The 25346-nt window shown below is 35.2% G+C and overlaps 1 protein-coding gene across 1 annotated transcript in view; it reads left to right on the top strand.

The window, feature by feature from the left end:
* The window catches only part of LOC110399996 (adhesion G protein-coupled receptor A3-like), a 261744-nt gene extending 237129 nt beyond the window's left edge, over positions 1–24615 (top strand). The window contains exons 18-19 of the mRNA XM_021399543.1: positions 17095–17190; positions 20354–24615. Coding sequence (XP_021255218.1) covers positions 17095–17190; positions 20354–21575 — 1318 coding nt within the window. The 3' untranslated portion in view covers positions 21576–24615. The remainder of the gene's footprint in view (positions 1–17094; positions 17191–20353) is intronic.

The raw sequence follows: 25346 nt of genomic DNA on the forward strand, positions 1-25346 counted from the left end.
ATAAATAGTATGTGGGCTTTCTTAAAATAAATTAACAGTAAAAAACAAACATATAAACCTTGTTTTTTAGCAAGTATGTTGCCTCAGAATTCTGCCTTTTATAATCACTTTTCCTTTTAACATAAACAGGAAAAAGACTTGGAAATGAAAGTGCTCCTATATAACATATTATTTTAATATTCCAAATAAAGAGTAAAGTATATACTAATAATCATTTCCAGAGTAGATGGAGCCCTCATGAATTGGGTCATATTGACTATTGATCAATAGGTTGATGTTGATTACTGGGGTTAAACGGGAAGTTCATTTTCTGGATTAACTACTTCAAAATAACCTACTGCAAGGTTTCTTGTGGTGTTTCATAAGTACAGTAGAGAAAAGGCAAGTCCTATCTGTAGTACAGGTCTTGTACATGCATAGTATTTTCTCTGTTGTTTTAACTGAACATTTTAAACTGTTTATTTTTACACTTAAAATCTAAACTTCAAGTATAGCTGCAACATATTCAGAATGGGCATTCTGAGTTTCCCAATTATTGATCTGATTTTTCAGTGTCTGTCTTGTTCACTGCACTATTATAAAGCGCTATGAGTACATCCATGTGTTTTACAGAGGCAGTTGGACAATTGCCTGTGCAGAACATCATGCTTTTTAAATGAAACTCAGTGAAATGGTTGAAAGCATAGAAAACAGAAGGCAGAGGCATTGAAGAAATGCATCTGGAGAGGAAATTTTGACCTCCCTGGTAGTGATATGGATCTCTTGAGAGGTTACACAGTTAAAAGGGCAAGAAAGGAAGAAGGGAAAAACTCATGATGTTTCATGCTCTGCTGAGAGTTTGACTTCTGGACTCATGTGATTTTTCTGAACCCCTTAGCCTGGACTTTTAAAGCAATCTTCTAACTTCTTATTTGCAATGACAGCCATAAATATGAAAAAAAAAAAAAAAATACATGAGCTCAAATCACTTGAAAATTGTGGACCCTCATGGCTAGTTGTAAGTACGAATAACAACATTGTGAAGATATTTAAAATGTATTATTTATGAAATTCTTTAAAATTACTGAAGACAATAAATAATGAGCTTAATTCACAATAGGGAGAAAATAGTTTGTTGTTAGAAAAATAATTTAAACTATAGGAATAGTTGATAATTAAAACACTTCACCTGGGATGCTGTAGAAAAAAATGTCATTAGTAATTTGTTAACATAGATTAGATAAACCTCAGCGATTCATGATTAGTGTTTAATGTGACCCTGCCTATGAGCATTTGAGTGGATTAAATGCATTCCTGCTCTACAATTCTATTATTCTTAAAGCAAGCGTTTTTCTTAAGTATTCAAATTTTTCAGACCTTTATTTACTGCTGAATTCCTACAACTTTGTGGATCTCACAAGAACCTCTAGTGTTTTATTATGCAAGCAAATTTTGACAGAAGAGACTTTGAAACTAATGTGCTCCAAATATGCCTTCAGTGCTTGGAAATGTTATGAGTCTAGTAGAAACTGGCTGCTGATCCTCCAGGTAATTTTATTCAGGTACCACATTACTGTATAAAACATAATAAAAATTAGGCCAACTTCTGCTCTGAGACACCCACACAAAGCATTTTCAGAGAATCACAGGGAATTAAACATACATAACCACAGGAAAATTTTGTTTCACAGATGAAATGTATTGCTTATTGTTAATTAAAAATAAAATTCTGTAAATTCCTTGCAATTTTTAATATACAGATTAATATATAATGTTTAATATTTAGCATTATTAGTAAAGCAGAATTTCCAGATCAAACTTTGTGCCTATATTAATGATTGAGTACTCACTCAGATAAAGGACTGGTGCTATTATTATTGGACTACAGTTGGTGCTAAGGGAATCAAATCACTGAAGATTTTAACAGTTCGTATGAAAGTGAAGGCTGATATAGATTTCCTGTGAAAGTAAATCTGAGCCTCAGAGAAACCTGAGTACTATTTATCTATTGATTAGGAGAGATACTTCATTACTGTTTTACCTATTAATTAGGAAGCAGTAGAACTATGATGACTGAAGATCATTAGTGTTTGTCCCTCAATATTTATTAGCAGCATCAAGGAATTGGATAAGTTAGTAATGCTGTAGGGATTTACCTTCAAATATTCCATGTGATTTTTTGTTGAAAATATTTGAAATATAAGTACATCTCCCTGTCCTGCTATGCTTATATGCTTATTACAAGTAATCACTTAAGTAGAAGTAGGTAATTCATAAAGATCATAACCACAAATTTACACCTGTAACCAGATGAGTTATTATCTCTTAGTTTATCTCCCAGTTGTTTTTTTTTTTTAACTTTTGCAGTCATTGATTTTATAGTTTGAATATGGAAATTTGTGGTATTTGCTATGTAGACAAGTGGTCAGTTCTAGGATCCTGCTTCTCTCCTCCCCCAACAAAAACAAAAACAACCAAAAAGATACAACAAAAAAATCCTATACAGGCAAGATTCATTTCACAGAAATATTTATATAATTAGATCACTTTGGAATTTGATTTCTGGGATTACTGATGCCAGTAAATCTCATTCTCACTAATCAGAGAAAAGGAATAGGAATTGTGGGCAAAGAATTACTGCCGTTGTTATTTTCAGAATAGCTGCCCTATTGTGTCTATAATTCATATGTATGGCATTTTGGACTATTTAATGTTTCATAGCATAATATTGTTACTGTCTCATAAAACGATCTTATGTGCTTCTATAGATTCTTAACTTTCCATTGGTAATACTGAAGGAGCAACCAGTTCACTAAATTCCTTCTTCATCCACCTAAGAGTGTTTTGCAACTAGAGAACACTTTACTTCTTTCTGAGGTTCTGATCTTGCCAAAACCTATAGCAATTATTATACCTAGCAAAGCTAGGCAGTCTCTTAACCTGGAAAGTTGAGCAATGAGATGCTATACAGTTTTAGGATGCTAGCAATGGCTGTTCATTCCTTTTCAGATCTCCATTTTCTGCATTGCTAATATAGTAACATAACATTCTGGAAATCGAATGTCATTTCTAGCTTTTAATTACTATTACTCAATTGTTAGTTATTTATAAAGATAAATCTGTTCTTCCTCTGCTTGTTCTTTTCTTTCAAACTTTCATGACCTCTTTTGGCTGGGTGTTCCAATAAACCCTGTGAGTTTTTTTCTTTAAACTTACCCTTTGACTTTTTTTTTTATATATGATGGAAAAGCTTTGTTTTTGCTCCTGGTTAAAATCTGGGATAGGGATCACCAAAAATAGATTTCTGTGTATGTCAGTTTTTAAACAACAGGAAAAAGCAAACATTCATGCCATCATCATATATATAGCATTTCCCATAGCTTAACTAAGTAAGACTAAAACCGACAACAGCAAAGAAATTTAACATTAAAACTAAAAATTGGGGTCGACACTCATGAACTCATGCTGTTGTACCTTTGTTTCTTATTTTTCAATAGGGTGAATTAAGGACAAGATGTCAAACTGAATTTTTGCCATTAACTTAAAATCTCTGTGATTTTGTGGATTCAAATCACTGCTGGAATACAGCTTGTCTATGTCTAATAGTGGTTAATCCATAATCATTCATTCACGTATGGCATTGAAAGAGCATGCTTTTTGCTGCCTCTAGATTAGAAGGTAAAATTACATCCTAGAAGGATGGAAGGAACAGGAAGGAGAGAGTGTCCTAGAAAGAAGCCAAAAATCCAAAATCACAGGGGAAAGTTACTTCCACCGTGTTTTAACTCTTCACTACCATATGTTATACCTAATGACACCTAAGTAGTAAGATTTTACTTTGATATCTGTCAAGAAGGTAAATTTGAATTTGTAGATAACACTGTAATAATATAAGATTTTGTCTGTGGGTAAGGAAAAAAAAATGGAAAAGGTAAACATTTCATTTTTGCAAACCTTAGGGACGAAACTTCCCTAAGATTCTTCAATGATAAATTAGTTTCTTCAGAGGAATAATGCAATTGTGTAATAGAAAAACATGCAATTCTGCATCTCACTCATATGGGATTTGACCAAAGTCAACAGGAATGCTTATGTAAGTAATAAATGCACAACTGACCTGATACAATAATAGAGAAAATTTGTGGATAGTAAAAATTTTTCTTTTGGTGCATCTATTCTAGACTGCTCTCCCAGCTGTAGGTGTTGTTGATGTGATGCTACATGAGGCCTATTTCTGACCTCAGTCCTGTCCTCAGTTACATCTTAATAATGCACTGTGCTCTTCTAAGCACGCTGGCTGGTACATAGTCTTCCAACTACAGGAATATTCAAGCTATGCTCATTCACCTGTGAGTCATTCTTCTGTGAGTGAAGTACATATATTTCAATTTATAGAGTGATGTACGCTAGAAGAGCAGTAGGTCTAAAGAGACTTTCTCTCAACATTAACAACTGGTATGGATGGAGCCTCATAAGGTTTAAAAGATAACAATCAGTAAGAAGCTAACCATAGAATCATAAAAACAATGTTTGGAAGAAGTATCAGTTAGTCATCTAGTTTAACTTCCCAATTCTGAAAATCTCCAAAGACCTAATTTCTTCCTGCCATCCTCATTGTGTTTCCTCTTAGCTTTCATTGTGAATAGAACACAAACACGAAATGTACGGATTGTAAGTGTTGACAGCACTTGTGTATGATATGGCTGACAATTAGTTGTCTAATTTAAGCAAAGGACCAGAGTCTTCCTCATCACAGAATAGAGTCAAGGCATAAGACTTGCACAGGTGGTCATCTCTTCCTTGCAATAAAAGGAGCAAGTTCACTTTGTATGATAGTTCACTGTACCAAATAAAGAACATTTATGTTAATAAAGAACTTTCCTCTATTATTTACTCTTCAGTTGTGAAATCTTCCCAACAAAAATGCATTAGAGTCTGCATTTCTGTAAGTTATTTCTTGGCAAATAGAAATAGAAGACATTTTTGGACAATCATACAATTGTACTTCTAGTAGAAGTTAGGTACTATCACATTTGCTTGTTTCTCAAAAATTTATCTGACAAGCAGCAGCATGCTTTAAACTGTTTCTTACCTGAGGCATATTGTTATGAATAATAGCTATCACCTTGATCAGTGTACACTGACCAGTCAGCATCTGTAACATGAAGGAAAGGAACTTTGTTTTGATATAACAAAAATGTGATGTATTCATTTAAGTGAAGAACGAATATGTGGCTATTGTTATTGAACTATAAAATACTAAATACATTAATCATTGCTACATGGGTTGAGAATGATTTGGTGCAGCTAAAAAATTAGCTGTGAAAATATGGAAACTTAGCTTTCTTTCAAGTAGCAAAATTAAGGAATATACTACAATATTGAAATACATGCAAGTGAAGCTGTCGTTACTAAGGAATTGTAAGTGTCAAATGACAGGAAGTAATAAAATGTTCTTTAAAAAATGTTGGAATGCTATCTAATTGCAAAGACAAGAGCAATTATTCACAGTTGATCAAATCAATAGGTTTTGAATTTCTATATTAGTACTTTGAGGTATTAGTAGAACTTTATATCCATGTTCCAAGTGCAGCCAGCTGTAAAACTGATTTGTCATTTGTGGGAATTGTCAACATTTTCTGTCTGTCTTCCCATTCTGAAAAAGAAATTGAAGTCAATATTTAGAATTGATCGTGTAATAGAAATTCATAAGAATTCAGTTGAGAAAAAAATTGAAATGTTTCATCTTTTTTTTTTTTTTTTTTTTACCTGAGCTACATCTTGTGGCATCCCATTTAAAATTTCTAGTGCATAAATTTTCATTAAATCCAGTCTTTGTAGACTGCCAGTTCTAATTTCTACTTCTCAAGGCAAGTATACTATTCAGTTCTACTGCTCCATGTAACTATTGAGATTTTTTTATTCCACCAAATATCTGTGAACAAAGAAAATCTAAGAGTAGAAATAAAATAATAACAATATAATAATAATACCTACCCTGTGTTTAACTTATATAGATACTACAGACACATAATACTCTAAGTTTTTTGTTTTGTAGACCTGGTCAACAATTTAAAAATGTTGCAGTTTCTTAAGAATTGATCTGCAAAGTCATTCAGGATGACTTGTCATAGGATGTTAACATCTGTGCCTTTTACTGTTTTCACCTGAAAGTCCTCTGTATGGTTTTCTGTATGATTAAAGGCCATATTTTGTGTAATTGAAAATTGTGTCTTTGATGTTTTAAATACTAATTTGTCTTAACTTTGAAGAAAGTAACAGAAATATTTTAAAATGAGAATTGAAACAAAGCACAGTTTCTTTCTTTAATGTGCACTGACTATGGACAGTAGAGGAATTCAAAACCACCATGTATGCTTGTCACATCAGAAACAATTCCTTTCATATGTTCTCTAAAAATGTGGGTTTGAGTTACCAATGACAAAGGCTTGGTAGCTTTAGAGAATCAACAAAAAGGCTTTTGTGGTTTCCATGGATCTTCTCTGTGTAAATGCTTCTCAATTTTAAATGGCCCTCTGGGTTTGTGACTGAATACTTCTTGTAAACCAAGAAGATTTAATAATCAAAATGATATTATTTTTATTTAGTATGTGGTTTCTTCATGTCTTAAACAAGACTGTTCTCTCACTTTGCCTGAGGACACATCTTGCTCTAGCTGTATGATTAGATTTTAGATACATGCAGTTGAAAATAAACCCAATTACCTAAATAGATGGAAGATAGAAGTAAATTGTGATTAGCACATGATTGTAAAACCAGAGATGCAGAAGCCTGAAACACTAACTCTGTTTAATTTTGATGATGCAGCACCTAATCCTTAACAATATTTTAAAGATATGGCTTTTATTACCTTATCAGTAATAACCTCAGACACAGTAAGAACTCTTTAATACTTTGAAGTTTTAATATTGCAAAGCCAATAGAGCAACCTCTATATCTATACAGAGGCAGTATAAACGTCTTGAGTCCTGTGAGTGGATATCATTTTGAAATATGCATAGGATACACTGAACATGTCTAAATGAAGAAGTGAAAATTACCATTTTTCTGTATACTTCTTAAGAAAGCAATTTATAAGGGGGTGTGGATACAGAGTACTAAATATTGGAAATATCTATATTATACAGTTGAGAGAACATTCGTAATTTTAAAATATTTCTGAGGGTACTCTGTATAACAGTAACCACCGAATCACTGTTACAGAGATGCTACCGAGACCAGCTGATGCATTCAGCAGTTTTACATGCACTTATCTGTGAAGCTGTAATTTTCATTTTCATTACAGAAAGCCCATTTTTTATGGCAGAAATGGCAGCTTTCATGGGGCAATGTTAAATTTCCTAAACACATTATTTTAATGGCCTGCATCAATCAAACGGGCTTTATAAGAGCTTGAAATGTTTCAGGGCCAACAAAGATAAAAATGCTTTTTAGCGTGTTGTAGCTATGCTTTCTTGCTACAGTTTCCTTTCTATAATTAGTAAAGCCAGCATTCATCACTGAAGAATAAGGAAACCAAAGTAAAAACCATGATATTCATGTAAAAAAAAGTGCTCTCTTTCAAAACAGTGAATTTAAGGTTCCTATTTGTCTGCTAGTCTTTGAGCCAATGAAGTTCACATTTTTCCCAACTTGTTTGTAATTTTTTGTAATGGTAATTCATTTTCATTTATATTGTGGTCTCCTTAAAGACCTCCATAAAGGTGTATATGATCATGCAATTTGTTTATATATGTGACTGCCTTTGAGACCTTCTCTATTAACTGAGTTAATCTAAGATGGATAGAGGTTGTGAAGTTCCTACAAGCTTCATATGACCAGATGAGCAGATGAGTGGCAAAGGTAAATAACTCCTAATAAAGGAAGGCTGAAATTATAGACACTAAATGTCATAACAGTAGGAAACATCTTGAGAGGATCTTGCACATTTTTAGACACTGAATAAAATTGTAAGTCAAAACTTGTTGGAAATCAAATTTCAGCTGTTTCAGTGACCATATAGAAGCTTGGTAGAGAAAGCTGAAATTCTCTGCCACATGCCCTCTGGAGCAGGGTTTAATATTGCATGATATGATAGAAGGTTTGCAAGAAATTGTGCAAATTAAAAATGTAGCTTTTCTGGAAATTCACATTGTATTTTTCTCTTTCTTCTAAACAATTTGACTCCCTCTGGCACTGTGGGCAAAGGTCCTGCCCTTCATATAAGATCATTTATTTATATAAGAGAGAAAGGAAAAGAAGACATGAATTTAGAAGAGAATTAACGTGTCTTCCCTGGAGATATTTCCAAGGAGTTCCTGTATTCTTTTTTCACTGTCTGTTTGCACACATCTGTCTTGAATGTTCAGCTGAGCAAAGCTAAGAACAGGCCACCTGGGTCTACCAATACAGTCCCAGTCTTCATGAAATCAATTGCTGGGTCATATGTATCTTCTGAATAATTCCACATATGTACAGAAAAAAAAAAAAAAAAAAAGAAAATATAACTCAGAATGTTATTCTCCAGAAAATTGACAGTTTTGTGTATCTCCTTTGAAACTCATGGAACCAGTTTGATTCAGCTATAACATGGTAATTTAGTTCACAGTAAAAACAAAGTCTCTCTTTTTAATACAAAATGAAAAGAAAAAACAACAAAAAAACAGATTTTGATGACATTTTCCATATATCAATATCATATGAAAATTGGAAGATTCAAGAAGTTGTATTAGTGAATGCCAAAATATTTTATTGACATTAATTCCTTTTAAAAAATATTATTTCAAAATTTAGCCATGGGAGAACATAGACCGGGAACCTCTTTAAGTGACTTTCATATCTGATCCAAATTTAAATATATTTCCCCCTGCTAGTAGTACCATTTGGTTCCTTTTGCAGGGTTAATGAAATATTACATAAAGTAAAAACAAAGAAATCCATGTTTTCTATTTACAATTCAAGGTGATTCTGCTGACAATCATTCAATAGGGTTAACAATATATGCAATTATATAACTATATATATAAAAACAATAGGTTTAATAATATATATAAATCAGGTATTAAATATGTGACAACATTATCACTATTTTTGCATGCATTACTTTTTATTTCACTTTCATATTATATGAAATGGCATTGTCATATATAGTCTGTTAGAATTTCTTGTGTTGATGAGGGTTGATAGGTTAATGTTTTTTTTTTTTTCCCTTTGAAAGTCAGAAGGACGTCTTGATGGTAATTGACTTTCTAAAGGTGTACTGCAATGCTCAGTGAAGCAGTCGTCTTTGATTCAGTAGGCTGGAACTGCAAAATTATTTCAGCTAACAGCTCTATGCCGGAGTAGTCAAATGCCTGGAAAAATGAAGTAGCAATGAATTGTTCAGAAAAAGAGTATCAGCCATTTTACTACTAGAAATAAACTGTGGAAGCAGAATTGAAAAATCTGATGCTTATTCTAGGGATGAAATGATTGTGCAAAGGATGAGGCTTTTGCTTTGTTTTTACTTCCTATTTATTTTTTTGGTGTCCAAACATTAACAGCATTTTCTCTCTGAGCTCTATTCTTAAAATACAATAGATAAAAATATACGTAGATGCATATGTAGGTTGCTCTGAAAGTAATCCCTCCTATTTCTTTCCATGGTAACTACAACAGGTACAAAGAGCACAATAACACTGCTTGATAGAGCAAATTCTCAGCTACAAAACATTATTTTTCAACATAGTCACCACCATTAGCAATGCAATTTTTGCTAGCAATGGGTAAGAGCCTGCATACCTTGCTCACAAACATGTACAAGAGTGGAGGTAACCCACTACTGCCACTGCTGAAAAGTACCACTCACTGCCTCACTGTGGTTGCATCCACTGTTTGATCTCCATCAGCATTCAGCAAGCATTGATGTATGTCAATGGGTACAATTTTTTCTGCATGGAGGAATTGAATGATACATCTTGTTCCATATGCCTTTCTATGTCAGATGCCATTTTTCAGATTTCCCCTCTGCTGCCATCTGTCACATGGCAACAAAATGTAAGGGAATATTGATGGGAAGATTCTGCCTCTATTGCTATGCCACCAACATTTGCCTCTGATGTCATGGGTCAATATAATGAAGTAAGAGGTATTACTTTCAGAGCAGCCCTCATAGGAAGATTCTTTACTGGTATATTTATTTTCTTTATCATCAACTGTATATATTACTTTTCGCTTTCCTTCAGAAGTATGTTCTTCATGAGTACTTCCATATCTGGTCTGAAGTTATTTATTCATTAAGTCTGAACAGGAGTAGAAGACAATAGGCCAAACTACAGTACAGAACACGCTGTTAGAGTCTCTTTTTGATCTGCAACAGTATCCAAGGCATTCTCCGATAAAAATAAAAAAGCACGCCAATACACATATCTGTGTAAATTAAGCTCATTTCTCTTACTTTTAACTTCCTCTAAAAAATGTTTTCAAGTTCTTCAATTTTTTTACTTTTATTTTTTATTTTTATATGCATTTTTACTTTTCTATTCATTCTTCTGACTCAAACTGTCCTACAGGTAAAGTGGACAGCAACTATGCTGTCAGTCTGTAAATTCCTTTTCATCTGCAATGTGCCAAAGTACACATATGGGTACACTAGCCATGAAGGATGTTGAAAGGAGGTTCAGTACATCTTCCTCCACTGGCAGGGCCTAACCTTCCACCAAAATGGCAATGCATGAGAAATCATCTGACACAGGCAAAAAGGAAGAAAAGCTCAGTATGACTATCTACTGCAGTGGACTAATGATAGAGGCAAGTGTTTTTTAAGGTGTTTGATAGGTGAGGCTTAATATTTTCTATTACTGATTAACATTCTCTCCATTTATTGTCTAAGTTCCCATGTTATAAGTCTCTAAGGCCACAACCAGCAAAGTATTTAAACTCAAATGTCACAGCCAATTTTACTAGAAAATTAGAGCCTAGTTTTGTTGAATTGAGGTTCTGGACATCTTAAGTTGAGCAAACAAATCTGCAGAGCATTTTCTTAATGAATTTGTCATTCACCTCTCTGTGCTTCAGTTTCTGCCTCTAAATGGGAAGATTATGTATATTCTCACAGGAACATTATAAAGATTAATTAATGTTTGTGAAGCTCTTAATTTGAAATAAGATGTAGAAGAAGGGGATATGAATATAAAACAGGTAACTACCTGTCCAGTGAGCTTTGCTCCATCAGTGCTGGATGAGTGAAAGGTCTTGTGGAAAAAAAGGGAATGTAAACAGACAGTGAAAATGAACAATAATATTGTCACATTAAAGGGCTAGATGGAGTTTCCACACAACTCTTCTTTTTTCCTTTTTTTTTTTTTTTTTTGTGTGCGTAATCTCCATGTTTATTTTGTACTTGGAAACAGGGAAATAGTGCTTAAGAAATTCAGGCTATTTCTTTTCAGGAAGGCCATGAAGCAAAGCTGGGATCATTTTTTTGTGAATATACTTGTAAGTTAAGACTATAGAATAGAATCATTCAATTGGAAGGGACCTTCAAAGGTTGTCTAGTCCAACACCTAACTATCTGAGAACAAGATTAAAAATGACAATAATTTTTTTTAAGGTACATTTTCAAAACCCTCTCATTTTTCAGATTCTTTTTCTTCATTTTATTAAAATTCCCAGGAAAAAAGAGTTATGAAATGATATGATGCATGAAAAAATCAAGAAGAATAATTTGAAAATCAGGCTTGTAAATGCGTCAGCTTTCTACAGAGCAGCTACTTATCTGTCTGCCTGCCTGCAGGCTACTTGAACTGTGGCATCTGTTTAGCTCAGAAGTTAATGACCATTTTCTATATGGATTATTTTCATAAAGATGTTAAAATCAAATCCCAGCTCAAGGAAAAATAAAGGGGGAAGTCTTCTTGCTGTGATATCTTTTTTAATTTTCATGTTTATTTTGCAAGTAGCTAATAGATTGGCATCTCTTCCTACATGACCTGTATTCCAGAGGTGAAGCTAAATAGATCCATCTCTGTTTGTACTGGTGAGAAAGAGAGGAGGCAATGGTATCTTCACAAATATAACATGTAGCTTTGTAGAGTTAGGCATGTAGAGAGTAATACTTACAAATGCATTTTAAGCAGTAAGTGTGCAAGAATGGCTACTTGGGGCTAGTAAGTAACTTCAATGTCCATCACCATTCTGCAGAAAAAAACCAGATCTTAGTAAGGTTAAGGCCACAAAGCCAAGGTCTCATCCAGTTTGGAGCACAGAAGGAATTCATTCACAGGTTTGGGCCAGAGAAAAGCCAGACACTCAACCAAGAAATTCATCACTGGGTAGAACTCTCTTTTTGCTCAGTGGCTTACTGTGTAATAGTAATGGAAATAAGCTTTGAAGAGTATATTGTATGTTAAGTTGGTAGAATTGATGCTGCCTGCAGGCTATTGCAGTCATTCTTGTTGACATTATCCTGTTTCTCTCAGATTGGCTCTGTAGCTCCCAGTTTTTTGTAGTAGACTTTGCCTTCCAAGAGGAGCTTTTGCTGAAAAGAAGCTGGAAAAGAGTAAGCTGTGATGTCATCAGAGAGACATCGCCCCAAGCAGTGTCTGCTTGTGTTGAGGATTTTGGGGGGGTTATGTCACTGCATGTAATGAAAAATATGATACTTACTGATCTCAGGTGGCTGCAGCAGAATTTAGGGGTTCCCTCCCTCTCCTGTTCAGTGAGTTTGGTTCCCCCTCTCACAAATTACTGCACACCATTTGAGTGTGCCTGCACAGCCTAGCTTTCAGGCTTTAGGTGTTGCCCGCACTGCAGCTGAGAGGTACAAGTGCAGTGCACAGAAGCCTACCAGAGAAGCTTTAATCCAATTAGCACGAGTAACAACATTAGTGAAGATGTGATAGAATGAGCTTCAGTAAATAAATGTACGCTCATATTAAAGCCTGCTAGGAATCCTCAGGACATCTCTGGGTGGCCTGAAACAACAATGTACAAATTTCAAAAACTCTTCCCTAAGGCTATTGAAGCAATAGCTTGGCAGTTACTTCAAAGCCCTAAATCACCCCAGTCTTCCCTGCAAAACAATGCTAAAATATTATATAAATAAACTGCTTGTCAAGATCAATTTTTAGCTGTAAAAAGCTTTAATTTCCTCCCTGTTGTTTACCAGTCTTTAAAGATCTGTGCACATGGCTATCTCAATTACAGCCAAATCCTCTGTGTTCACTGGCTCCATTATAACAGTCAGATCTGTCAAAGCAGAATTCTCCAACCAGCTCATCTTCCCACTGCTGCCTACAGCATTTTGTTACTGGTAGCCTGAGTATCACCCTTCACTTCCTTGAATGGTAGAAGATTAACAAAAGTTGATGAAATGGCTCTGAGTCCCGAGTTACTGCATGTTCTTTTGTGGAGAAGACAGCTGACTGGCTAAATAAGAAAATGATCTCCTAAGTCCCACAGCTCATGTCACTAAGTCACAGGTGTAGAACCAGGGCTTGTATAGGGTTCATTTGAAATATTTTTATATGCTTTACAAAAATCAGAGAAGGCAAATAGAAGATAAAATCTGCATACTGCACCAAAGACTGCAGATCTTTAAAGCTTTTAAACCAAGAGAGTCATAAGAGGGAATAGTAAATGTAAGTTAGGTAAATAGAATAGGAGAAAGATTTTTTTTTTTTTCAAAATAAGAAAACAAAATTGAGGAGGGAAAGAGATGGTGGAAAGGCATTTATTTGCTCAATCTACAGGGTTAATCTGTAGCATACTGATTGTTATGTTATTTTTGAATGAGCATTACTTAACAGGAGCATTATCCATTATACCTGCAGCAACAGCAGCAGATTTCATTGTCTCTCCACTTGCAGCCCTCAACTCGGACCACTTTAACAGATCTGGAATATTTGCTCAATGTATGTGCTCAGTCAGCTCTATATCAAATACCAGGGGATGTTAGAGCTAGGGTTGCAGAGGAGTTAGTGCACACAGGCTCGTCTTCCACTAATCAGGCTTGTAGGGAATAACAGGCAGATATTCACTGGCAAGGCTTCATGAGTATTGGGACAGATAAGAGCTTAATTCTTGCTCCTGCATGAACCTCTGGAGAGGCAAACCCAGTTTCTTGGGCTTGGAGACAAAGTCTAGTATGCCATGATTTGGCTGGTCTCTTCATTTAGAGTAATATAGAGGCACTTCATGTTTAACCATAGGATGAGAATTAAGAAGTCTCGTTCTGAAACAGTCTTTCTGCATGACCTTGAACACATGATGTCCCTTGCTTGTTTTCTCAACTGTACAACAGAGAAAATGTTCATTGGCCACGCCGGGGGCTGTGAGGCTAAATTAATTATTATTATAAAGCACTTTGTTTCTCTTAGGTAAAAGGTTTCCTGCAAGTATGAACTCTAGCTACTTAGTGTCTACATTTTCTTCACTTTTTATTCATACCGTATCAATTTTACTTCATCTTTTTCTTGTGCTAATCATCTCATCTGAGCATAAAAGAAGAAATCAAGAAAAACTAATGACTGCGTTAGTTAGATTTCATTTGTATTAGTCTAAATTTCTTTAAGTATACTTCCACACAACTAACATGTATGGATTTTTATGAACCATGTTTCTCCTCTTCAGTGACTTTTTATTATGATCTTTTCTCCTTTATATACTGTCTAGGGTATCCATGAGCTCACACAAATGGGCAAGACTTCGCACTCCTACCCTTTGATTTTGACTTCCATTTCTTTCATTTTCTGTTTGATCTATTTTAATACCATTCATCTTGTTCACTTTTCTTCTATTTGGCAGTTGTTTTTTCCTTCACCCTTCAAGAACCTTCAAGAATCGCAAATCCACCAAGGAAGTGTGCTGTGCTGGGTATCACTACAGTGTACCTTGGATGCTCTGAAACCATTTGACTTCACCTTATGTCATTTCTAGAATGTATTTTCTTTCTCTTAGCTATGAGACAGGACAGAAATTTGGCTAGAGTTTGCCATGTTTCTGAAGCACTGTGTAGCTAAGTGCTTCCAGAACATCTGATGCTACTGTTATCATGTACAGCAGGCTGCTGAAAGTGTGAGCTATGAAGGAGGTTATCTAACACCCCAATACAGGCTTCTTTGAGACTTTAGATAAGGATATGATTAAAATGTATGTATCCAATTTGTAAAAAGTGGCTGCACTGCAAAAAATGAAATTATAGATTGCATTGTAGGTAAATTCTATGGTGTAATCACTTCAGATGGGTTTGAAGTACAGTTTCCTATACTTGATTCTATACTATTTTTCTGCTCTTTACTATTTCTTAGACAAATTGGAATTAAAGTTTCTATGCCTCATTGCTTACCCTAGTCATTTTCTGAAGTTTCAAAAAACATCATTGAGCATGTCTTTGTTAAAAATAATAATAAGCTGTTAGGCTAGCTCATTGAATATGCTCAAGTCAAAAGATACTCGCAATCATTGAATGAATGGGTTTTGTAAGGATGCAGCTTGTTCACTGGAATTTGTTGAGCTCTACAGAATAAGCCAAGTTTGAAGAAAACGTATATATTTAATGACTTAGAAGTTATAGAAACTGAAAGGCTTTTTGATGAATGTAGAGTATAATTTTCTCTGCTCTGTTTACAGCTTAGATCATTAGGACAAAGATTGACTGAAAATGTTAAAGTGAAATTTTTGAAGCTTGGTTTCAAATTCTGCTTCACAAAGAGATGGTGGCAAGAAGTTAAGAAATTTTTAACACTGGGTTTGACTTAAATGGTCGAACTCACTATGTCTCTATTTCTGTAAAAACCCTACCTTGCAAGGTCTGAAATTTCCTAAATTTTGTATTGCATTTTAGAAAACTACTGGCAAGATTCTGGACAGTGTGTGTCCCATATGTTATCAAGTTCTTAGTCCTTTTGGACAACGTAATAGCAGTGACTGGGACGTGTTTGTATCCCTGCCTAATGTTTCCTGCAGCAGACAAGTGCCTTGAAAATAAGTGAATTTTGTCTACCAAGAGAAGTGCATAGGTTGAAATAGAAAATGAGTGTGGATGTTCAGAGAACCAGCTGAGCTTCTAGGTGCAGCGAAACATTTTCCCTGTTTTCCCCGAGCAGCATGCCTCCCAGCTGTAGCCTCACATGTGCCAGGGGCCGGTGCTCTCCACCTCAGAGACCACAGTGGTAGAATTGCTGTGCTCCATGAATAATGTTGTGCCTTGCTTATGCAGATGGAAAATATGATGACAGTATGTTCTACTGCATTTGGACATAGAAATGCAGGATGCCAATTTCAGTGAGACATCCCCTAGGACTTCAGTGTAACCTAATGATGATACACTGGGATGACTGCTGCTGCCAAGGATTTCAGTGGCATTTAACCAGTTAAAGGGGTATGAAACTATGTGCTTGCAGTCTTCAGATATGAGTCTTTAAAAGAAACATTCATGCTAAGATTAACACTCTACTTGGATGTTTATATCTTGCTGAAGTGTTATAGGCCCTCACTTTTTAATGCATTTGTAAGGCTGGATGTTTAATGAGTGAAAAAGAGTGTGCTATATGCAAAGTAATATTTAACTCTCATAATTGCTCTAAATTACTCCTCTGTTCCGAAAATCTTTATTCATTTATTTATTTGCACAGTGGATTGCGCCTTCCCTCTTCTGAGCTCAACTCCTTTTTATTTACTGTATTTCACTGGGAAAATTCTCAGGTTAAACTGTAGACAGTTGCCTGAATATCTTAATATATAATGCATACATTTTTAATAAGTTTTGAATACAAATACACAGATAAGTGAATAAATATTTGTATTTGGAATTTGTTTTTTTTTTTTGTTAGACAAGGCATTGTTCTTCATATGACTGGAGAAGTAACTACACATTCTAAGGACTTACCAATGAGTCAAGAGATTTTGAAAAGTGGGTCCACTTAAATATTAAATGTTAAGCTGTGCTTTTTGTTTTATAAAGTGCAGTGCTTATTGTGACAATACTTCATTTTTGCTTTTCTGGATTTAGGGATATCTGTAGTGTTTCAGTCAATACTGTATACTGAAAAAGCTTCAGAAAATGACAATTGTTTAAAAAGGACTATTCAACTACAAGGCAGGAAAAGTAAAATATCACTTCTTATCTCTCAACAGATTTTATCTGATTAGTGGTGGAGTTCCTTTCATTATATGTGGGATTACAGCAGCAACCAATATCAATAATTATGGGATTGAAGGCAATGCACCGTAGTAAGTATAAAATATCATCATAAAACTTTTAAGAAAAACATTTTTTTTCTTCTTCTTATGCTGATAAATGTAACTGACATCGTAAAGTATACAGACATGCCACTTGGGATTATATGTAATATGAAATTTTATGGGTTAATAGCTATGAAAGCAATGTCTTAATCTGAGGCTTGCTGCTTCACCAATTTGACTCCATTATGGTCAATAGAATCACTTCTCATTTATAGAATCACTTATCATTTACACCTCAGTAAGTGAGAGGATATTAAAAATTGCCCAATGGATGGCATATTTAATGGGGCCATTAATTAACTTAATGAATTAAAAGTATTTAATTACCTACCTTGAATTGATATTGTCCAGGTAACTTATTTAAAGTAAGTTTTAAATAGTTGCTTCTAAAAAGGATGTGTAAAAATTCCCTTTTTCCTCCCTTGGAAACCAATGATTTCTTATTTGCGCCATATGGAAATTTTCCAGTTACAATGTCTTTCAATCACAAAATAGCACTCTCATCTACCAACATATTAGTGTTCAGTATACCTCCGCAAGCTGTTCAGGCATCATGTTGTTATTAATTCTTGGCATGAAACATGATATATCAATGAACTGCAATAAGCCTCTCCATAAAATCATGGCAGAAAGCGAATCAGACTGTAAAGATAAATACATTCTATGTAAATTATCAACAAGGCAATGGCTGATGCACTAATGGTTACATTAGTACTCTGCCAGCACCTTGTTGCTGGTACTTCGGTGGATGTTACTCTTAGTTACTGCTTTGAGCATCTACTGTAATGCATTTAAAACTAGTTGTGTTCTGGGTGAGAAAAGAGGAAACTGAAACAGAATGCCTTGTAACTGAGCATTTGGTTCTTAGAAGTGTTTTACTGGTAATCAAAGTTTAAATTCAGGTAATAATTTAGTACACACAGTGGCTAACTGTTTCCTCTGCCTAGGGCCCAATTCACATTCGTATACTTATTCAAACTTATCCAGTTATCCAATCACTTATAATCAACAGTATATTAAAAGACTCAAATGATTTGGCACAGTTACAGAGGTTATACTTCTCTAATCTTGCTACTCATAGCCATTAAATACCTGGTACCACAGTCTACTGAAAACAAGGCACAGGTGAGAGATGGTTTTAAAACTGGGTAGAAAACATCTAATTCAAGAACAGCACTGTTAGTTTTATTCCTTCCTCATTTTTAGTAGCATTAGCACAGAAAAAATGCAGATGCGCAAACTTGAACTTTTTTCTTTTAACGCAATTGATTTTTGAAGTGATCCACAATGAGATTTCACTTGAAATCAGAACATCCCAAGAGGCTGTGCCACTGGGGAGCATTCAATTTTCCACTCTGCATCAAATATGCAGCATTCAAATGTACTTCAAGTATTCACATAGCTTTGTGCTCTGTTCTTATTCAATTAAATATGGGTGGTAACTTACCTATCTTTTCAAAGATGTATTTCTGGAATCTTTTTGTGTGCCTGTCTGACATCAAAATATATGCTCCGTGGAGTGTTTCTAAGGTCATGAATAAATGGGTATATGTTTTTGTTTAAGGTTCAGATATAAAAAAAAAATACATAAGCATTCACACCACAGTTTCTCATACTGAGTACCCATTGGGACTGCATCTTCTTTAGCTGAGAGGTTCTCAGCCTGGGAGATAAATTCATTCTGCCATTTTTAGAGTAATAGTAGATGATTCCTGGCTTGACAGGAATGTGATATGAGATGGTTCCTCACTATATTGGAGGGACTGCGACCGATCACCAATGCCTAATTGATTATGAAGTGTCTCACATTACCACTTTTAGAGCTGGAATGGATCATGACAAATCACCTCATCTGTCCTCCTGACCCAGTGGAAAATTAACTGTATTCAAACCATTCCTGACAATTATTTATCTGGGGTGTTTTAAACGCTCCAGTAAGGTATATATCACATTTTATTCCAACAGCTCATTATCCTAATTATCCTAACAGCAAGAAAACTTTTTGAAAATCTAATTTAATTTAATTTTCTTTTTTTTTTTTTGCTGAAATTTAAGCTCATTGCTTCTTCTTGTAGTCCAGATGTTTGGAAAAGTAACTTACTTCCCTTTCTAGCAATACATGCACTATTTAGTATATAAAAACCTAAAAGCAGCCTGTAACAATGGCTAAAAGCAGATCATGGAGAAGAGTAAAAACCAGGCAAATATTTATTCTTGCCCCACCTCCTACCCAAATTCTCCCAAGGTCCATCTGGGATTTCAACAGCCAGAAGTGTTTTCTTCTCCCACATTTACTTTATTAGATCGCTCATCATCAGGACAGTCCTGTTAGACTGCTGCTAAATTATGCAGCTGACTGAGGCTTATTCAGCTCCTACTGGCCTGTGAACCACTTTAAGCTACTCTGAAACTGCTATGGTTGTGTTATTTAAAGCCTAGCAAATAATAATCTATGCTGCAATAATATTATGCTAGCAGTGCATCACAAAGAGACCTTATTTTTTTTCTAATGGCATTCAAATTGATATAAATTAACTCCTAGGAATTTCAGAAAGTGCTGTGAACCCAGAAATGCCATATATCTTTTGGGCCTGCTCACTGTGGAGACTGCATCTAGAACTTTTTTCAGTCTCCTCTTGTTACTCCGGCTGTTCTCTACTTCAGCAACAAGAAAATTCCTTAAGAACAATCTTTGAGCTTAAGAATTTACATCAAAGTTAATTGGTACAAACCACTGAAATTTGAAAATCTCTGTTGCTCCCATAGATTGTACAAAGTATGCTTAATTTGCTTTTTAATCAAAGTTTTAGAGCTGACATTTTTAATAGTGGAGAAAGAGTTGACATGAATGTCTCAAACTTCAGTGGAATTCTAGATTCTAAACTGATCTAGATTTCTTGGAAATTTTCAGCTTTAATGTGCTCTAAATTATAGTGATGTTTTATTCTATTGAAAAATAGGAAAGAATTGTCATGGTTTAAATGATATTAAAGACACACTTTATCCCCACAGCAAACCTATCCAAACTTCTAAGATACTGTCGGGCCATGTAAGTCAGTAAGAAAGCCCAGTTTCACTTCAGTCTGTTGTCCAGCACATCTGACTTGAGCTACAATATGTTCTTGACTCTCTCTCTTTTTGTTGTTTCCAGTTGCTGGATGGCATGGGAGCCTAGTCTTGGTGCTTTTTATGGGCCAGTAGCATTCATTGTGCTAGTTACCTGTGTTTACTTTCTCTGCACGTACATTCAACTGAAGCGCCATCCTGAACGCAAGTATGAGTTAAAGGAAAGGACAGAAGATCCGCAGAGAATGCCGAGTACTGAGGTGGGCCACAGTCATATTGCAGATGCTGCGTCCGTTCCCCAGGCAGCCTGCTCCATGATTTCTTCTTCCTTATTGGAAAATGAGCATTCATTTAAGGCTCAGCTTCGAGCTGCAGCATTCACTTTGTTCCTGTTTACTGCCACTTGGACCTTTGGAGCACTTGCAGTATCTCAAGGTCATTTCTTGGATATGATATTTAGCTGTCTTTACGGAGCCTTCTGCGTGACCTTGGGGCTTTTCATCTTGATCCATCACTGTGCAAAGCGAGATGATGTGTGGCATTGCTGGTGGTCCTGTTGTCCATCTAGAAGAAACACCTATTCCGTCCAAGTTAATGTGCGCCCAAAGGTCAACGTCAATGGGGACACTCAAGTTCATGCACCTTGTCTTCAGGAATCACCGTGTCCCAACAAATCGGCTGTGTTTAATCATCCAGCTGCTAGCCACTGCAAACTCACTAACCTACAAGCGGCTCAAAATCACGTTAACTGCCTTTCTCCTGTGACACCATGTTGTGCAAAAATGCACTGTGACCAGCTACTTGATGATGAAGCTCATATTCATGTCCACAACGAGGGAAGCTTCAGACCCAATATGCACATTCATAGATGTCTAAAAAGCAGAACTAAGCCGCGTTATTTCAGTCGGCATAGATCTGCAGGTGAAAGAGAATACGCCTACCATATTCCTTCAAGTATTGATGGCAGCATCCACAGTTCACATACAGACAGCCCCCACAGTACACATGATAGCCAGTCAGGTCACAGACGGGCCTGCTGCTCGAAAAGTGATCCATATCCTACTGTCAACCAGCCCGAAAGTAGCGACGCAAGTACTGTCATATATAGTTGTACTAAAATGCCAGAAAGTGACACTGTGCACCATCCAGCTCATTTTGAAATGCATCCACGGACACAGTCATTGCCGTTTAATACAACAAATCATAATGGAATTCTCAAGGGAAACGTGCACGAAGCCATGATATACAGCTCAGATAGTACAGGAAATATCAAAACTGGCCCTTGGAAAAATGAAACTACTGTGTAGTTCACGGGCCATCATAATGTCTTTTCTCCACCTAAACCATCGTTATCTTTGCTTTTATTCTAAACTAAATTAGATGACATAGTCGTGTAGTTCATCAGCAAATTGTACAGCCTTTCCATCTTTATTTCCATTTTCTTAATGAGAGTATAAAAAAGAGAGATAGTGAGTTTTAAAAGTGAAGTTATTTTTAAAAGAAAGTTATAAAAATATTCTGAAAGATAATTAGAAGATAAAGTGCAGACAACTGAATAAGAGAGGCAATATCCTTTTGTTGCACAGAACATTTATTTAGAAACACATTGTTTTCATTCATTATTCTCACTTTCATTCTCTAGTAACTTCGGACAACTTTTATAAGCATATCAGCATCTTAAACTTTTACTTATTTATTTTTGTAGCAAAATATTATTACTGTGTCATGGATTTTAATCAGAAGTGACTATGGTAGAAATGATAAACAGGATTTTATAAAATTACAGCTTTTTAGAAGTACAAAAGCGATACTGCCTCTAACGATCTTCTGTAGCATATGGCCTGTAAAGTCGTGTAATGTACAGTCTCTGTTATGTCCTTTTTCTTGTTGGGGAGAAGTGCTAGGTAATGTCTCTGTTACATCTATGGTGCTGTATTGGTTGTATTTTGCATGACATATGTCAGGATTATACCATTTGCTGTTTTATAGTGTTACATGTGTTTAAAAAAAGAACCAAAAAAAAAGTGTTGTACAAGGCTGTGAAAAAACCCTATTGGTATTAATCTAGAGCATTATAAATCTACAGAAAAAAAAAATCACTCTGCACTAGTTTAAGTGGCACAATCCTTCATATAAGGTTATATGATAGCTTTGATAAGGGTCCACTCTAATGTCTTTAAAGAGCATGCACTACTCATCGTATGTGACACTGTGTGGTGTAATAGCAATCGTCTCAACAAGTTTTACACTCCTTTGTAAAGTATGCCTTTTGAACAAATCTGTAAGCTGTTCCACAATAACCTTTCCACATCTGTTAAGGTAGAGCAGTTTTATCATTAACTCTTTGAGGACTACAGTTATTTTCTTAAAAATAGCTTGCTCTAGTTCAGAGACTCTGTAAATATGATGTTGTCTATTTAGTTACATGCTCAGTGTAGTCCAGAGTTGACAGGAAAGAGAAGGTTCAATCATGCTCCAACCACACCACACCTTATTAATTTCACCTCTTGCTTTCTGAAAATCCATCTCCTAGCAAATTTCAGATTGTCTTCTTTCTTTAATGCAAATTTGATCTTCAGTGAACTTCTTTATGTTCATGATTTCTGCTTAATTGTAGGGCATCCCAGGGTCAGTAACATTCTCTATTAACAAGGCTTCCTATGACAAGAAATTTTTTTCATGTTTCCATGAACATCTGGACACAAAGCATCGACTCACAGTACAGAACTACATCATAATGATCCTTATATGAAATAAAACTGCTTTTTTCAGATAGGAATGGTGCAGAATAATAATGGACCACACAAAGTGAATAGGAGCATAGAGCTGAGAGAGAAATGTCTACAGTGAAAAGTGAGCAGCGCACCCATAAATAAGAGAAAAAGCACAATTCTGTATGGCCACAAGAGAAAGTTTGCTCTCATGTCTTAACACAGGCTTACGTAATTGTTACATTGCTGCAGAGAGGAAATAGAAAAATCTCTAGAAAGGTCATCGGTCTGTGATTCTCTGTGCATATTTTGCAGAAATCTTCACATACTTCCACTTGTTTTGTTGGTTTTTGTTTTAATTCTGAGCAGTTTATTAGTCTCTACCTTTTTTTTTAATATGTAGGAATGCATTTCCTAATAGTGTACATAAAGATGACAATTATAATTGTTAGAATGTTCTAAAAACATGTAAGTCAGATGAATGTGTTCTGCAGTGTTGCAGGTGGGAATTAGTACTCAAAGGGTTAATGCTCAGTATCTGAGTGCAAGAAATCTTGTTTTTCTGTATTTTTGTAAATTTGAAATATATATTGTAAACTCCAGCAGTGCAATGTATCCATCTCAGATTGTGTATTTTTAAAAGGTGAGCAAGAAGAATGCACTAGGTGGTTGTCTAGTTTTAAGCCAATAGACAATAGTTTCATGACTGCTTCTTTAGCTAATACAAAAGAAAACAACAACAAAAAAAGAAATGCCTGAGCTTTATTATGTATATGCTGTATATGCTTGGACTGTCTCTAAACTGAAATACAGTATTTTTCTTTGTTTGCATAATGAAATATTTTCTGTTCAGTAATTATTTTCTTTACATATTACTTTTCCTCATTCCACATAGACAGTGAGCCCTAAGCAAGCATAGACATAATGTAAAATACCACTTCTCTGTGTCTCAGCACTAGGTATGTGTATATTCTGTACTAGCAAAATCCTAGGGGGTCTGTAGACCATTATGCAAAATGTTACACACACACACACACACACACACACACACACACACACACACACACACACACACACACACACAGCCAAGTGACATACTCACTCTGCAAGAACCCACTCAGTGAGCTCCTCTATTCAGCTCGTGTTTTAATCACCTCTGTTATTTTGTCTGAGAGGCTTGTTCGGTCTTCATAATGGCTTACAAAAGAGTAAATAGGTGCTGCTTTCCACAGAATATCTTACGTGATAAAACTCTCTGGAATTCAAACGTAAAATATTAAAACACTTTTCTTATGTGTTAAAAAATTAATTTAGTGACTATTTCTGGGCTAATTTGGAAGAAATGTGTTATGCAATAATCTGTTTGCATATTATTTTTTCAGAAAAATATACAGTATAACTACAGACTAGAAAAACATGATATTAAATAAATATAAAAATGTTTTGTAACATCAAATTTGACCAAAATGCTTTTTGTGCTTTTGACTTCTTTTTTTTTTCCTTACGATAAAGGAGATAATTTCAATGCTTTGGGAGTCTGGCTTTGTTTTATTGTGGGTTTTTGGTCCATTACAGTCAGTGAGCCATCACTACTTTACCTGATTTTCTTTCCTATAAAAATAAAGTCAATAAAATAACAGGAATTTAAGAGATGTATTGTCCTAGTAAATTCCTTCTGGACATAAACATGTAATGTGTTTCAATGTCAGCTCTAGTTTCGGTGATTCATTTATGACATAAAAATGACTGAACATACTTCTACTGTTCACTTTCTGTCTGAGATTGAACAAGAGAAATTTCATCCAGAAAAAGATAATTTTTGGAGAACAATGCAATCAACAGAAATCTGAAGTCATTATTACAGTACTTGGAGGATAAAAATAGGCCCTGATGCTGTATGCAGTGTTCTCTGTGTACAGAAATGACCAAATTTCAGATCGTCAACCTAACTCCATTTTAAATCACAGAGACTGTGTACAGGAAGAACTCATACCCAGGCTCATTTTAAAAAAAATACTTTAAGTCAGCTTACCTACAATGTCTGGTTTGCTGGAATGACACAGCAAAACAGATTTTGTGATCAGAAAAGCCTGAGCTGGAGGAAAGATCTTTGGATGCTCTGTCACAAAGCTGCTGTAGGTTCATTGCATGTAGCAATGTGAGCCAAACCATCCTGGATGCCCTGAAGATTTGAATTTGCTCTTGGACAGACATCATTGGACATACAAAGCTGACTGTGACTCCTCCGATTTGGAGGTATATTGCTCTGAATATCTGACTATGGAAAGAATGATTCACTTGTTTTTTTTTCTGATGAAGAGACTGACATGGGAGCCTTGTCCACTTGACTATTGGAAAGCAAAGCCT

This window comes from Numida meleagris, chromosome 5 (assembly GCF_002078875.1).
Source record: "Numida meleagris isolate 19003 breed g44 Domestic line chromosome 5, NumMel1.0, whole genome shotgun sequence".
Classification (NCBI taxonomy): Eukaryota; Metazoa; Chordata; class Aves; order Galliformes; family Numididae; genus Numida; species Numida meleagris.